Source organism: Salmo trutta, chromosome 3 (genome assembly GCF_901001165.1).
Source record: "Salmo trutta chromosome 3, fSalTru1.1, whole genome shotgun sequence".
Taxonomy (NCBI): Eukaryota; Metazoa; Chordata; class Actinopteri; order Salmoniformes; family Salmonidae; genus Salmo; species Salmo trutta.
Genome location: NC_042959.1, coordinates 57,562,539 through 57,579,432, shown reverse-complemented (window position 1 = coordinate 57,579,432; position 16,894 = coordinate 57,562,539). Strand labels below are relative to the sequence as shown.

The window sequence follows — 16,894 nt, the reverse complement described above, 5'->3', positions numbered from 1 at the left end:
CGTTGATTACTCATATCTGCAGTCCTGCGCCTGACTCTCTACACCAGCTACACCTAGGACCCATTACAAATGTAGGCGACATTAATCCTAGCGCTAACTGAGGAAAGATTGACGTAACACAAGCAGTCATAGTTAGCTAACAGAAACCACAATGTGAATTAACTATTTACAATTCATCACGTCAAGGGTGAGCTCACCATTGATCAAAATAATTGAGTAAAACACTTTCTAAAAATAGAATGTAATCCGGCGATGGGTAGTGTGTGCACGCCACCCTGTTTGTTTTTTCGCGTCAACCAAAGATAAGAAGAGGAGACAAGATGAGTTTGGTCTGTTTGCAGAATGCATGTTGAAGGGGTGTGTTGTCTATGATCATTCACTTCCCTTCATTCACTTCCGGAAGTTTACTCGAAAGATGAGTGAACTATTCCTTCACCTCATTATAACATATTTTGTCTGACAGATGTTTACGTGACACCCATAATGCATTGTATAATGTCAACAAACATGGCATCACACTTAGCTGGCAAATAGCTTAGCATTAGCTCATCATAATCAGTACAACATTCCAAAAAGTATTTTACACATATCAAAAGTGTCCATTACAATCTATGCAATAATCGGAATGCATTATTTGTCAACAGTGCTTGAAAGCATGTGAATAAAACTTGAAATACATTATGCTCAATACATACATACTGTATGCTACAGTAGAAAAGACAACACGATATACAGAAAATAAGGCACTTACTTTGATAGGAATGCACAGAAGTCCGAAGTTATTATTTGTAAGGAAAACAGCAATCGAGGCAATACGAGCACCAGCCAGAAAATGTGCCAGGGGGAAAAAGTTTGTGCAAGACTGCGCAAATATCAGCATGTTTGATCTGTGGAAACACTGGGGAGGTGCTTGGGTTCTCCTCGAAGAGAAAAGTTTGTCCGGCTCAGTAAAGCCTCAAACATCCATTGTCCGCAACAGTGAAATGGGCTACTTTTATGTGAATTAATGTGGAGGCGGAACACACCTCAATTCATACCGTTGTTAGAAAATAAAACTTGTTAGAAAATAATTAGAAATTGACAAGTTGAAACAGCCTATAGATAATTAGCAGGCAGCGTGGGTTAACTGTGCTTTTGCGCATCAATCACATTTTGGAACAGTGCATTCTGACATCAGGTGCATAAAACAACTCACGCTGGGGTGATCTGGCCCATGACAAAAAGTGTAGAATTGCAGGAAATTAGCTTTATAACTGCAACATATTTTCAGAGCTTCATGATAAAATGTGTAGACTAGCTTTACAAAACTTCAAATTCTTTGGACACAAAATGTCTTGAAATGCAGGAAGTTGTTTCCTAAAAAATGAATCTGTTTTTCTAAAACAGGGGCCCCCAAATGCGGTAGTCCGGCCCTGGCCTGGAGTGTTTTGTGAAGCTCCATTTATACACTGCTCAAAAAAATAAAGGGAACACTTAAACAACACATCCTAGATATGAATGAAAGAAATAATCTTATTAACTACTTTTTTCTTTACATAGTTGAATGTGCTGACAACAAAATCACACAAAAATAATCAATGGAAATCCAATTTATCAACCCATGGAGGTCTGGATTTGGAGTCACACTCAAAATTAAAGTGGAAAACCACACTACAGGCTGATCCAACTTTGATGTAATGTCCTTAAAACAAGTCCAAATGAGGCTCAGTAGTGTGTGTGGCCTCCACGTGCCTGTATGACCTCCCTACAACACCTGGGCATGCTCCTGATGAGGTGGCGGATGGTCTCCCGAGGGATCTCCTCCCAGACCTGGACTAAAGCATCCGCCAACTCCTGGACAGTCTGTGGTGCAACGTGGTGTTGGTGGATAGAGCGAGACATGATGTCCCAGATGTGCTCAATTGGATTCAGGTCTGGGGAACGGGCGGGCCAGTCCATAGCATCAATGCCTTCCTCTTGCAGGAACTGCTGACACACTCCAGCCACATGAGGTCTAGCATTGTCTTGCATTAGGAGGAACCCAGGGCCAACCGCACCAGCATATGGTCTCACAAGGGGTCTGAGGATCTCATCTCGGTACCTAATGGCAGTCAGGCTACCTCTGGCGAGCACATGGAGGGCTGTGCGGCCCCCCAAAGAAATGCCACCCCACACCATGACTGACCCACCGCCAAACCGGTCATGCTGGAGGATGTTGCAGGCAGCAGAACGTTCTCCACGGCGTCTCCAGACTCTGTCACGTCTGTCACATGTGCTCAGTGTGAACCTGCTTTCATCTGTGAAGAGCACAGGGCGCCAGTGGCGAATTTGCCAATCTTGGTGTTCTCTGGCAAATGCCAAACGTCCTGCACGGTGTTGGGCTGTAAGCACAACCCCCACCTGTGGACGTCGGGCCCTCATACCACCCTCATGGAGTCTGTTTCTGACCGGTTGAGCAGACACATGCACATTTGTGGCCTGCTGGAGGTCATTTTGCAGGGCTCTGGCAGTGCTCCTCCTTGCACAAAGGTCCTGCTGCTGGGTTGTTGCCCTCCTACGGCATCCTCCACGTCTCCTGATGTACTGGCCTGTCTCCTGGTAGCGCCTCCATGCTCTGGACACTACGCTGACAGACACAGCAAACCTTCTTGCCACAGCTCACTTTGATGTGCCATCCTGGATGAGCTGCACTACCTGAGCCACTTGTGTGGGTTGTAGACTCCGTCTCATGCCACCACTACAGTGAAAGCACCGCCAGCATTCAAAAGTGACCAAAACATCAGCCAGGAAGCATAGGAACTGAGAAGTGGTCTGTGGTCCCCACCTGCAGAACCACTCCTTTATTGGGGGTGTCTTGCTTATTGCCTATAATTTCCACCTGTTGTCTATTCCATTTGCACAACAGCATGTGAAATGTATTGTCAATCAGTGTTGCTTCCTAAGTGGACAGTTTGATTTCACAGAAGTGTGATTGACTTGGAGTTACATTGTGTTGTTTAAGTGTTCCCTTTATTTTTTTGAGCAGTATATCTTCCCTAGCTGGAGTCTGGGGCATAGGGTCTGATGTTATCTCTGCTCTGCTTTATTTATTAAGGGGCACTAATTAGAGACTCTGATCAGCAAGCAACACAATTGCCACTGAGAAGCTTCCATTCAAGCGAGTAGCTTTACTGTACTTTCTCCACATACGTTAAGCAGTTATAAGCAGCTTTCAGTTATTTGTTAATGTATCCATTCATTGATTGTCTTGTGTATTTTGCTTATTGTTTAATGTAAAAAAAAAAGAAGTAATTTCTTTCTGCACAGTATGATGAACAAAGGCAATATAATTTAAGCTTATTGATTTCCCCCATTCTAACACCCAGTGCTTACTGCATCCTTCCTTTTCTTTAGGTGCTGAGCGTCCAGTGCCACACAAACCTCTGCGAACCCCAGTACGGGAGCCCCCCCAGTTAGTCATCCCCCCACCCCCGCAGTACCCTCCCCCTCCCTCAGACCCAGACTCCCCCAATGCCTCACCAGAGAGCCACATGGAGGAGGCCCCTCAGTGTAGGTCTCTCATCCCAGCTGACCTCCTCTACTATTGGGCGGCCTTTCCCTCCGGCAGCCAACCACTCTCCTTCCAACCTTCATGTCTTCCTCTAACTCCTCTCCTTTTTCAGTGCTGCTTCCCTTCCTGAACTTCATAGTTGTTGTTGAATGTTGAATGTCCTGTGTGGCTCAGTTGGTAGACCATGGTGCTTGCAATGCCAAGGTTGTGGGTTTGAGTCCCAGAGGGGACCAGTACAAAGAAAAAAAAAGTATGAAAATGAATGCACTAACTACAGTAAGTTGCTCTCGATCAGAGCTTCTGCTAAATGACAAAAATGTTAAAATCAACCTCTGTGTGTGTATCGCAGTTTTCCCTCTTAACGTGTAGTCCGGCTCATGTGGACATTCTATCCAGGCTTGCCACGTCGTTCATCTCCTTTACAGCCAGTTAAACAGTTATGAGGCCTCCTTCATAACAGACAGGCTGATAGGCCAGCTGAGCCCAATGGTGAAGGTCAGCTGTGACAGGGAAGTTCCTTGTATCCCAAATGGTACCCTATTCTCTATATAATGCTCTTCTTTTGACCAGGGCCTATAGGGCTCTGTTCAAAAGTAATGCACTATATAGGGAATAGTGTGCCATTTAAAACGCAACGTTAATCAACCTGTCAGGCTTTCATCGTATGTTTTTTATCTCCTGCTGTCTGTAAAAGGCTGTGATTTTCTGTTTCTGTTGTCAGGCTGCGATAGCGGCAACTTCTTTCTCCAGGGCTCCAGAACACTTTTATCTACCCTGTCCTATTTCTATCTCATGTCTTCTTCTTTTCCCTCTCTCTGCCTCTCCCCTCCACAGTCTACTGCTGTGCCCCTGTCCGTTTCCCGTTCTCCAAGCCTCGGTGAACAGACACAGACTGACTTCTCTGGCCTGCCGTCCTCTCACTGTCTTCCTCTACCACCTCTTCTGCACCTTCATCTCTTCCTGCTGGACCTCTGCTCCTTCCATCCTCCTTTTCCTGTTCTTAGAACTGCCCCTTGAACTTCCTTTCTTTCCCATCTCTACACTTTCAAATCCCTCTCTTGTTGATGTCTTTTCTTTTCCTTGTTTTTGTTTTTATAAATGTCTGTATATACAGTATAAACTATAAGCCATTTTGTATTTCAGGTAGTTATACAGTGGTTGGTACGGTAGAGAACTAAGAGGAACGTGATGTGTGAGGGCTGATGTGGACCGGGATGTGTGTGATCAGTAGGCTGTTTAAGTGCAGATGAAATAGCCATACATGTGTGGAGTGATTGATGGAGACATTTTGAAATGAGGGTGTAAGGAAAGTCATACGATATCTCCAAATCAATGATTTTACGGTGGTGCTATAGGTTTCTATGTTATTGCTTAGTGTTTGTAATGGTTAGTAACTAGAAACCAGGCTGTTGTTTCTCTGCATGCTGATTGGTTGACTCCATTAAGGAGTGACCGATAAATCAATGACACTTTTTATGTGGAGGGTTCATCCTTTTTATGAGATTAACTCCTGGGACATTGGTTAGTATTAGTGGTTTTGTGAGAAGCAGCTTCACTGCGACAACATTATCAGTGGAGAGCCAAATGGAAGTCACTCTTGTTTACATGTTTTTAGCTTTTACGTTGGATGTGTGAGTGAGTGAAATAAATAACTCTTCTGTATTGGCTTATCCAGATATTCAGCCCTCCTTTAAGTGCCTTTGTCAATATCAGCATTCATGTGGGTTTTTAATTGTGTTATATTGTACAAAAAAAGCATTTAAAAACATGTTTATCATTACAAGTGCAAAATTAGCATGGCAGATCATTGAGATCAAGGATTTCCTTGAAATGGACAAGCATGAAAACATTAATATTTTATCATTTCATTTGACATTAAAGACTTAAGACCATTTGTGTATTGAGGCCATGAGGAAATTATTTGTGATTGGGATTTTGGTCTGTGTGTGCTGGTAATGTGGCTTAGTGTGTTTCAGTATGTTGTGGATAGAGAGATGATATATGTCTATGACTGGATGTGTGTGAGAGAGTGTTACTGGCACAGAGAGAGAGTTACTGCCTGAGAGTCTTGACTTGGTTTGTGCAAGTTTTGGGTTTATGTGATGGGAGCAAGGATGAGTTCATGTTTGTGTAAGATTTTGTTTTGGATGGCTGAGCCAGTGCTGGGAAAAGGTTGGGAGGGCCACTCTGTGTGAGTCACTGGATCTCTAGGAACAGGCTCTCTTCACCATTACAGCTCTGCCTGAAGTTGACAGGCCCAGCTCTCACACACTCATGGGTTAGGTGGCTATAAAGCATCTCTCTAACGACTTCTCAGTGATGTGCTCTGCATGCTGGTTGGATAATACTGTAAACCTAATAAATGGAACATACAGTTAAAGTCAGAAGTTTACATACACTTAGGTTGGAGTCATTAAAACTCGTTTTTCAACCACTCCACAAATTTCTTGTTAACAAACTGTAGTTTTGGCAAGTCGGTTACGACATCTACTTTGTGCATGACACAAGTCATTTTTCCAACAATTGTAGACCTCCACAAGTCTGGTTCATCCTTGGGAGCAATTTCCAAATGCCTGAAGGTACCACGTTCATCTGAACAAACAATAGTACGCAAGTATTGTCACGTCCTGGCCAGTATAAGGGTTAATTAGTATTGTAGTTTGGTCAGAACGTGGCAGAGGGTATTTGTTTTATGTGGTTCAGGGTGGTGTGTTTGTTTAAAGGGTGTTTTAGTATTTCCGGGTTTTTGGTTGATGGTCTATGGTTATGTATTCTATGGTTAGTCTAGTGTGTGTGTTTCTATGTTTGGTTAATTGGGGTTGGGACTCTCAGTTGAAGGCAGGTGTTGTCTATCTGCCTTTGATTGAGAGTCCCATATATTAGGGTGTGTTTGTGTTTGTTATTGGTGGGTGATTGTTCTGTGTTTAGCCTTGTGCCTTACCAGACTGTTTTTGTCGTTCGTGTTTTGTTATTTTGGCATTCATTTTTGAAAATAAATAAAAGTCAAGATGAGCCTGCACGTACCTGCTGCGTTTTGGTCCTCCTTAACCGACGACAACCGTGATAGAATCACCCACCTTCACAGGACCAAGCAGCGGAAGAAGGCTGGCAAGGACTGGGAGACCGAGAGGCACCCCCAATAATTTTTTAGGGGGGGGGCACAAGGGCTGTGTGACGGGGCAGGAGCTGCCCGCTAGTCAACAGTCGCCAGAGCTGCCCGCCAGTCAACAGTCGTCAGAGCTGCCCGCCAGTCAACAGTCGTCAGAGCTGCCCGCCAGTCAACAGTCGTCAGAGCTGCCCGCCAGTCAACAGTCGTCAGAGCTGCCCGCCAGTCAACCATCACCAGAGCTGCCCGCCAGTCAACAGTCGTCAGAGCTGCCCGCCAGTCAACAGTCGTCAGAGCTGCCCGCCAGTCAACAGTCGTCAGAGCTGCCCGCCAGTCAACAGTCGTCAGAGCTGCCCGCCAGTCAACAGTCGTCAGAGCTGCCCGCCAGTCAACAGTCGTCAGAGCTGCCCGCCAGTCAACAGTCGTCAGAGCTGCCCGCCAGTCAACAGTCGTCAGAGCTGCCCGCCAGTCAACAGTCGCCAGAGAGGTCAGACTGCGCTGAACTGCCGGAGTGGCCAGACTGCGCTGAACTGCCGGAGCGGCCAGACTGCGCTGAACTGCTGGAGCGGCCAGACTGCGCTGAACTGCCGGAGCGGCCAGACTGCGCTGAACTGCCGGAGCGGCCAGACTGCCCTGAACTGCCGGAGCGGCCAGACTGCCCTGAACTGCCGGAGCGGCCAGACTGCCCTGAACTGCCGGAGCGGCCAGACTGCCCTGAACTGCCGGAGCGGCCAGACTGCCCTGAACTGCCGGAGCGGCCAGACTGCCCTGAACTGCCGGAGCGGCCAGACTGCCCTGAACTGCCGGAGCGGCCAGACTGCCCTGAACTGCCGGAGCGGCCAGACTGCCCTGAACTGCCGGAGCGGCCAGACTGCCCTGAACTGCCGGAGCGGCCAGACTGCCCTGAACTGCCGGAGCGGCCAGACTGCCCAGACTGTCCCGAGCGGCCAGACTGCCCAGACTGTCCCGAGCGGCCAGACTGCCCAGACTGTCCCGAGCGGCCAGACTGCCCAGACTGTCCCGAGCGGCCAGACTGCCCAGACTGTCCCGAGCGGCCAGACTGCCCAGACTGTCCCGAGTTGCCAGACTGTCCCGAGTTGCCAGATTGTCCCGAGCTGCCAGACTGCCCAGATTGTCCCGAGTTGCCAGACTGCCCAGACTGTCCCGAGTTGCCAGACTGTCCCGAGTTGCCAGATTGTCCCGAGCTGCCAGACTGCCCAGATTGTCCCGAGCTGCCAGACTGCCCAGACTGCCCCGAGCTGCCAGACTGCACCGAGCTGCCAGACTGCCCCGAGCGGCCAGACTGGCCAGACTGCCCCGAACTGCCAGAGTGGCCCGACTGCCTGGAACGGCCAGAACCGGAGCCACCTCCTGATATAGGTGGGTTGGGGAGGGGGGGTGTAGCACAGTGCCGTCGTTGACGGCAGCCACCCTCCCTTCCCTCCCTTTAGTAGAGGGGAATTTTTGTTTTGTTGTTTGGGGTTGTTGTTTTTGTTTTGTTTTTTGTTTTAAAGGTGCTTCCGGGGTTAGCACCTTTAAGGGGGGGGTACTGTCACGTCCTGGCCAGTATAAGGGTTAATTAGTATTGTAGTTTGGTCAGGACGTGGCAGAGGGTATTTGTTTTATGTGGTTCAGGGTGGTGTGTTTGTTTAAAGGGTGTTTTAGTATTTCCGGGTTTTTGGTTGATGGTCTATGGTTATGTATTCTATGGTTAGTCTAGTGTGTGTGTTTCTATGTTTGGTTAATTGGGGTTGGGACTCTCAGTTGAAGGCAGATGTTGTCTATCTGCCTTTGATTGAGAGTCCCATATATTAGGGTGTGTTTGTGTTTGTTATTGGTGGGTGATTGTTCTGTGTTTAGCCTTGTGCCTTACCAGACTGTTTTTGTCGTTCGTGTTTTGTTATTTTGGCATTCATTTTTTTAAATAAATAAAAGTCAAGATGAGCCTGCACGTACCTGCTGCGTTTTGGTCCTCCTTAACCGACGACAACCGTGACAAGTATAAACACCATGGGACCACACAGCCATCATACCGCTCAGGAAGGAGACGCGTTCTGTCTCCTAGAGATGAACGTACTTTGTTGCGAAAAGTGCGAATCAATCCCAGAACAGCAAAGGACCTTGTGAAGATGCTGGAGGAAACAGGTACAAAAATATCTATATCCACAGTAAAACGAGTCCTATATCGACAAAACTTGAAAGGCCGCTCAGCAAGGAAGAAGACACTGCTCCAAAACCGCCATAAAAAAGCCAGACAATTTAAGGGGAATGCTACCAAATACTAATTGAGTGAATGTGAACTTCTGATCCACTGGGAATGTGATGAAAGAAATAAAAGCTGAAGTAAATAATTCTCTACTATTATTCTGACATTTCACATTCTTATTATAAAGTGGTGATCTTAACTGACCTAAGACAGGGAATTGTTACTAGGATTAAATGTCAGGAATTGTGAAAAACTGAGTTTAGATGTATTTGGCTAAGGTGTATGTAAACTTCCGACTTCAACTGTATGTATTAATGCTCCTGTTTTTGGCTTGATGGCCAGTGAGATAAGTGAGACGTTATACAATCTAAATGTTTTGCTCCAAAGCCAAGGGGGAGACCATAGGACTACGGTATATGATGCAACATGTCAATATCGTTCATGGGGAATATTGAGTACAGGATCATAAGGTATGTTCAGGCCTGCCCACATCAACGTAGCGGTTTCATTGAGCCACAAGTGTGTGTGTGTGTGTGTGTGTGTGTGTGTGTGTGTGTGTGTGTGTGTGTGTGTGTGTGTGTGTGTGTGTGTGTGTGTGTGTATCTCAGAATGTATGTCTAGCTAACATTGTATAATAACATTTCTCTCACTCTTCCCCTCTCTGCTTCCCTCCTTTCTGTCATGCACATGCTTGCACAACCTCTCTTGTTTTGTTGCTGTGAACTGTTCTTCTCAATAGACCACAGATAACATTGTAACTAGATCAGTTTATTTTGCGTCATTATACAGCTTTCTTCTGTCAGTTGATAATACTGATAATAATACTGATGATTATGCTGTTGATGATGATGATGATCATGTCTACCACCCCTCTGCCCGGACCCCAGCTTGGCTGCACTGTCGGCGGCTCTCTGTGGCAGGACCCCAGACCCCAGACACAGAGGCGGAGGAGACTTTATCCACGGGCAGCAGTGGCAGTGGCAGCTTCCAGGACCAGGGCTATGCAGCCTCCGAGGGCATGGCTGAGGACTCTGGCCTGGTCAGCTCCCCCTCGGCCTCCAACACCACTCACCCTACCTCCCCTGACGGGAGCCTCTCCCTGGGCTCTTCTGGCTCCTCTCACCCCATGATCCATCCCCTCACCAAGGACTGTTCTAGTGATAGTGACGAGGGCTGTGCCACGTGGGGCTCCAGACACAGGTACTGTAGCTGTGCTACCACTGACCTGCTCTGCTCACTGCATTATCATAGCAATGTTCAGGGTGGACACTTAGCAAAGTCAAACTCACACTGCTTTTCAATTATTATTTCTTAGTTATCCTACCCTTATGCACTTACTACTACTAGCCTTGTCGCAGACCCTAGCTAAAGCTGCTTTTGTCATTAGAATGGTACCTAGTCTTGGATGGCCCAGTCAACCAACGAGTCAAATCCTCCCTGTGATTTACCAACTCCCTCCTCGCTCCCAGTTCTCAGTTCTGCCTCGCGTTTCTCACTATTTAGTCAGCTATCTCACGTCTCGCACGTCTCTGCACCGGCTTGTTTTTAAAGGCCTGTTTTACTGCGCCAACAGTGCTTCCTGACTGAGTCACTGCAGTCCACATGTGTTGAAGCTAAGGGGCTACCTTCCAAAGCCAGCAGTGTCACTTAAATCTGCTGGGCTCTAAAGTGAAAGCTCTGGGGTTTTTCTCAGGAAAATAGGCTCTATCTAGTCTGCAGGAGGAAAGAAATATAACCCCATGCCATTTTAGGTTAGTTTAGAAAAGAAACGCATGAATAAAACAGAGGAATGCTCAGTGGACACCTTGAACTAAGTGTGAACTAAATATAAACTCAAACACAAGTACTATGAATAAATATTTCAAGGGCAGTAGACTCCACCATCACCTAAATGTAACTTTCAAACTTTTGAGTTAACTTGAGTTCTCCTTTTATGCTACCTGCAAAACAGTTCAAAACTTAACTTGTATTACCCCCTCCTCCCTTAGACACAGCAGTGATATCAGCCACAATGACAAAGCAGGCAAAACAAAGGACATCTATGAAGAGGACCTAGAGCTCACCACTCAGCTCCACCAGACTCTGGCTGATCTGGATGCTGATCTAGCAGGTGAGCTTTTAGTAGAACATGAATTCAAATAAAAAATGTTTTATTGTCCATCAAATGCACATGAATTACATACTGGAGACATCCTGGAAACCACAATGGATGCACAGTACCAAAAAAATATTTTTTGTATAGTCAATAAGCAGGCCGGCTAACACATGTATTTTCATTTGTCCATGTCCACTAGATATAAGTCACATAGATGCTGTTTCAGTGCAAGAGCACCCCTACGTGATGTCCACTGAGAGCAATGACATCCCCGTGTCTGTGGTGGATATGGAGGTCCCGGTCACAGCCATAGATGAAGTCCTGGAGGACTATGAGACACCGAACATGACGCATCACCAAGCCACACTAATGAGTAGCTCTCAAAGAACGGGCAATAAAGACCTGAACCTCAGTCATCATCATTCAAGTGTTGGTGGCATACAGAACAAAAACAACAACGCCTGTATGTCTGACGGCTCCAGCAAAGTCAGCTCTGCTCAACCACAGCCCACGCAGCACCTCAAATCACCAGGGAAGAAGCTTGCCAATGGCACCATGGGGAAAGACCATACAGCAGCGGTCTCTAAGACTAAAGTAGAAGTTCAAAGACGGGAGTCCGCTGATGGAGCTGAGAGGAAAGCCTCACCTGTCAACAGCTCTCTCGCTGTCCCAGAGAGCCATTCCAAGTCCCCTGAGGAAGAGGTTCCCACCTATAGAGGCCATGCTGCCTCCCAGGCACAAACGAAAATCACATGTAGCCCAGTCTCCCGATTTGGTATGAAGACATTCACTATCGTCCCTCCCAAGCCCGCAGTTGCAACCCGGCCTCAGAAGCCAGCAGAGGCCCCGGCCACTCTGACAACAGGTGCCATTAGAATTGACGATCAGGGTAACATGGTCAAAGTAGCCATCACCCGAAACAAGTTTGGCGGTTCCTCTGAGTCTGGGATCAACAAAGATGACTCCGTCTCACCACTCCTGGGGAAAGCCAAAGCATTCTGGAGCTCCTCGGATAAGCAGGACACTTCTGCACCTTCGGTCCCCACTAGTAGAGGGCCTGTCCCTTTCACAAAGACCCAGAGCCCGGAGTCTGAGGTCCACAAACGCACCCATCGGGTCGTAGCCTCTGAGCCACCTGCAGCCAAGGCAACACCTAAGGCCTCTGAACCTGTAGCCAAGATGGCACCTAAGGAAACATGCAAAGATGTTGTTGAGGTAACAAAGGACATCTCACAGGAAGCAGAGGGCAAGGCCCCAGTTCCAGTTTCAGAGACGCCTGTGCAGCAGAAGACTATGAAACTGAACCCTGGTATTCTCCAAGATCAGAAGAGTAACCTTTCCTTCCTCAAGCCGTCCAGGAGAACATCCAGTCAGTACGTAGCTTCTGCCATTGCTAAATACGCTGAGAAGCCCACCATGGCCAAAGCTGACAACATCCAAGAAGTACCAGCGGAGTTGTCTGGCCTCGTGAGAAAGCCACCTGGCAGTTACGGCTATCAGAAAGAGGGTAGATCCTTTCATGTAAATCCACAGCGTTCCTCTGGTACATCTACTAATGTACCAGTGAAGAAGGAGAGCAGCTCTGGGTCTGGGTCCTATCACGCCGGTACTAAATGTTACCCTGACTACCTCTCAGCAGAGAAACGGGTAGTCTCTGGTGAGTCGACGCAAGGAGTGGACAGGAGTGGTTATGGGAGCAGTTCTACCCTGCGAGTCGCTGGAGGGAGCTCCAAGTCACTGGACTTGATATTGGCCACTGATACAGTGGCCAATAACACTAAGCAGCATGGGCCCAACAGTCCCAGTCCCAGACAGCAGACACAGATGACACCCCCACCACCAGCACCACAATCCCCCACTAAACAGGTACCTGCTGTCTCCAAGCCCTCGCAGGGTCCACCACCTGCACAGAGCAGATCAGAGACAGTAGGTCCCAAAGGTCATCCAGCCCTGGCAAAGAAGCCTGAACCACCACGAGCAGCTGCAGCTGCTGCCAGCAACGACCTCCCAGGGCCCCAGCAGGTCAGTCTGTTTGGGCCGGTGAAGAAGTTCAAACCTGTGATCATGAAGTCGGTCCAGATGGACACGTCGCTACACACCACTCTGATGTCAGCCATCCAGTGTGGGGATGGGAAGGAGATGCTCAGAAAGGTGAGAGAGATAGAGAGACCGTCATGCTAACTTCACAAAGATCACTGTTTTTCTTTAAAAAAAGTATAAGTCTACAGCTACTTATAATGAGTGTAATGTAGGGGTTTGGTTTCTAATTTCCCTGATTTTCCCTGTCGGACTAGGTATCGGACTCAAGTGCAAGCAGCACTTTGAAGAAATCGTCCTTTGTTGAGGGAGAGAATGAGCGATGTGCGCTACTGGCAGCCATTAGAGGCCAAAGTAACTCTGCAGGGCTAAGGAAGGTAAGCTATAGCCAAGAGTCAGACAGTGTTTTGCATTGGTTTTGCAATGTCTTGATATAGCACAGAGGATCTGTTGCTTGTCACTGAATAGCTCATTTCAGGAGAACAGGCAGCACTATGTTTATTATATATATATATATATATATATATATATATATATATATATATATATATATGAGTCTATTTGCGTTCCCCTTGAATGTGATGTGGTTTGTTTTCATGTAAAGGACCATGGTGAAATGAGAGGAGGAAATGTGTAGTTGTGAGGGAGGCCCGATGTGGTGAGCTCTAGAATGTTCCTGCCCAGCTCACCAGCAGGAATCTCAGAAATGTGCATTACTAAATCAGGTTCTCAGGGCAATAACGTGGAATTTAGGTTTGATAAAAAAAGAATGGAATGTTTGATGGGAGTTCTTGATTCTATTCCTTAGTTACCTGTCAAATTTAGTTGGTGGAGCTAAAGTAGATCCAGGCTAGCGACAGCTTAACTTAGAGTTGCAAAGCTGTTTGAAATGCCTTTAAACCTTGGTTTTGCTGCCTAGTAAACCACTGGGGTTAACAAGGTATAAGAGGGAAATTGTGTGTGTGTGTGTGTGCGTGCATGTGAAAGCAGCCATCAAATGGGTCTATGTATCCGGACTGCCATTGTTCCCCTCTCTATGCTCCACAGACCATATCCCAGGCTGCAGAGGAGCTTGACAAGTTCAGGAAGACTGAGGAGGAGAACAGAACTCTGTGTGATGCCTTCCCTGCCATGCCTCCCCCTCCTCCATTTGTGCCTCCGCCACCTCCACCCCCCTCTATGCTCCCTCCTCCTCCTACCCCTCCCTCCACTCAGCCCAAGCCCACTATGGTGGGGGAGCCCCTGGGGGCTGGGGGGAATCCCGCTCTGGCCCGGGATGCAATGCTGGAGGCCATCCGCTCTGGCTCTGCTGCTGAGCGCCTGAAAAAGGTACAATATGTTCAGTACTGCAGGCAGCCACACTAACAATGCATTAGCAACACACAAAAGAGGGAGACAGTTATTGGGAGCAAGTTTAGTCATCAAGTTACAGGTTGTCAATTCAATGTTTTTAGATAGAGCAAATGGAGGTGATCATAAATTACCTTTTGTGCATGCACTCGCATGGGAACTCACTAGCCAGGTGACTACCCACCATTTCTTACCTAGTATTACCTTGTCTTTTGTTGCAACATGTCTGTGACGGAACAAAGAACTCCTGGGAAACATTCTGTGCTAGCTGGAGACCAAGATTCCGTCACGTAGTTCCACAGTCTGTGGGGCTGTGCAGCTTGAGCAATGTATTGTTCCATTAGATTAATCAATGAGAAAAATACAATATAAACACTTCCATTCTTTGCAAAATATTTTACTTCTTGCATGATCTGAACTCTGTTAACTTTAACTCAATGTCAGGCAATTTTTGATTGGTACAGAGCAAAAAATAACACTGGTTTTCATGTTTCATCTATTTTATTCAGGTCAATGCCCCCACAAAAACAGTTCAAGTGAACGGTAGACTTGGTACTATACAAGCAGCATCATCCCTCTCACAAGGACAATAAAGAATCTTCCAGAATGATTCCAGAACATCTTGCAAACCATCTGATTAGAATCGTCGTAGGCAGCCAAATAATATGTTGTCTTTCACCTTAATTTATCACTGTCCTTATGTATATGTATCCAGTTATGTGTACTTGAATAGTTGCAATAACTGGAAAGATTAATTGCTGTACAAAAGCATGTGCCAATAATTTTTGTTGCTATTTATTAGCTGCTCTTGCTGATAATAATAATAATAATCTTAGGAAATTATTTTTGCTCTTTTATTATTTGTCTTTTTTTATTTTACTTTTTAATACTAGTCCACATGGAATTGATGCCTCATGCTGTCTTACTGTCAGTGTTATATTTGATTATTACATATTTGCTGTATATTTTCCATGTAATAGGATGCAATTGATCAGACTCCTTGATATAGTGCAAAGAGTAACACTGGTCACCAGTAACACTGGTCAAGCATGACAAAATTTGGCTCCAAGGGACTCTCCTCTCCAGGTGGTGATTAGGTATGTATCCCAAATTAGGTATGTATCCCAAATGGCAGGCTATTCCCTATATAGTACACTGCTTTTGACCAAAACCTTATGGGCCCTTGGCAAAACTAGTGCACTAAATAGGGAATAGGGTACCATTTGGAACATCCTGTAGTTTATTTTGCAAAGCTCTGGGTTTTTAGATCTCATCTATGCTGCTATTCAACCTTTACATGTTTTATTCTTTGATTAATAATGCCTCTTAATATATTTATTTTAATCTTCAGAGAAACGATTACTAACATATCCTTTCTTGACATTACAAAAGCATTTTTGAAACATTTCTGCTTATGTGTAACTATTGGTGAATAATATCACCATGACTTAGTAAAATAGTTTTCTAATCAATAGATATATGAGTAACGAACAAGAGGAATGGGCTGTTACTCCATTTTCAGAAAAAAAGTCTGGTTAATATTTGCTATGATTTCATTGTTTATTTAATCACAAAGTGTTCCATGTTGTTTGCATGGGGCTCCAGTGCACAGCTTTTTGTTGTTGTATTCAACAGTAGATGTGATGTGCAGTACTGTACATGAGCTTGTCTCTCTAGACGTTTTATGGCATTACTATAGTAGTTGAAAGAAAGCAAAAGTGAATATTATAATATATTTTACAAATGAAGTACTATCAATATTGATCAGAATGACTGAATGATAGACTTAAAGGGCCACCCAGTGTAAAGCATGAAAATAGGGACCACAAGATTCTAGACTGGTCTGTCAAAAGATGGATTCATAGGTTGTCCAATTCCTTAAAATTCAGTTTAGATGTTTACTTATGTTCTAGTTCAGGGGTATTCAAATCTTACCCTATGAGGTCTGGAGCCTGCTGGTTTTCTGTGTTACCTGATAATGAATTTCCCCCACCTGGTGTCCCAGGTCTAAATCAGTCCCTGATTCGAGAGGAACAATGAAAAAAAGCAAAGGAACTGGCTTCAAGTTCCAGAGTTGAGTTTGAGGCTAGAAAGTTGTATATTTTGTTAACTACAGATAAATGATTACAGTAATAAACTTTGGTTAAAATTGGAAATAAATAGAATAATATAAATCCAATAAAATGTAGTTTTATAAGCTATTGCTTTTTTATGTTTTATGTTTTTGGAAGAATTTCACATTTTATTTCATCCACAAATTATACTTTTTTCAATAAATGATTTTTGTAACCATGTAACAGTTTTTTCTTCTGTACATTGATCTTAAATACTGTCTGGATGTGCACTTTAAATTACACTGTAGCTATAATGTAAGTACAGTGTAACTACTTGCAATAACCCTAATCCTAACTAGGGTTGCACATTTTGGGGAATATTCAGAGGTGGAAACTTTCTGTGGGAATTAACGGGAATATATGGGAATTAACGGAAATATATGCAAATTAATATTAATACCATTTAAATGTAGATGCTTTTTGCATTGGATATATTTACCATATCATATGGAGACAG

At 45.4% G+C, this 16,894-nt stretch overlaps 1 protein-coding gene across 6 annotated transcripts in view; it reads left to right on the top strand.

Moving 5' to 3' along the window:
* LOC115180543 (protein cordon-bleu) overlaps positions 1-16,622 on the top strand; it is a 67,768-nt gene extending 51,146 nt beyond the window's left edge. For 5 of the 6 annotated variants that reach the window (XM_029742710.1, XM_029742726.1, XM_029742744.1 and 2 more), the window contains 7 exons: positions 3,373-3,528; positions 9,729-10,041; positions 10,830-10,951; positions 11,136-13,087; positions 13,231-13,350; positions 14,021-14,302; positions 14,833-16,622. In XM_029742710.1, the coding sequence (XP_029598570.1) occupies positions 3,373-3,528; positions 9,729-10,041; positions 10,830-10,951; positions 11,136-13,087; positions 13,231-13,350; positions 14,021-14,302; positions 14,833-14,916 (3,029 nt within the window). In that variant the 3' untranslated portion in view covers positions 14,917-16,622. The remainder of the gene's footprint in view (positions 1-3,372; positions 3,529-9,728; positions 10,042-10,829; positions 10,952-11,135; positions 13,088-13,230; positions 13,351-14,020; positions 14,303-14,832) is intronic. The other variant, XM_029742745.1, reaches the window with a different exon arrangement.
* The last annotated feature ends 272 nt before the right edge of the window (positions 16,623-16,894 follow it).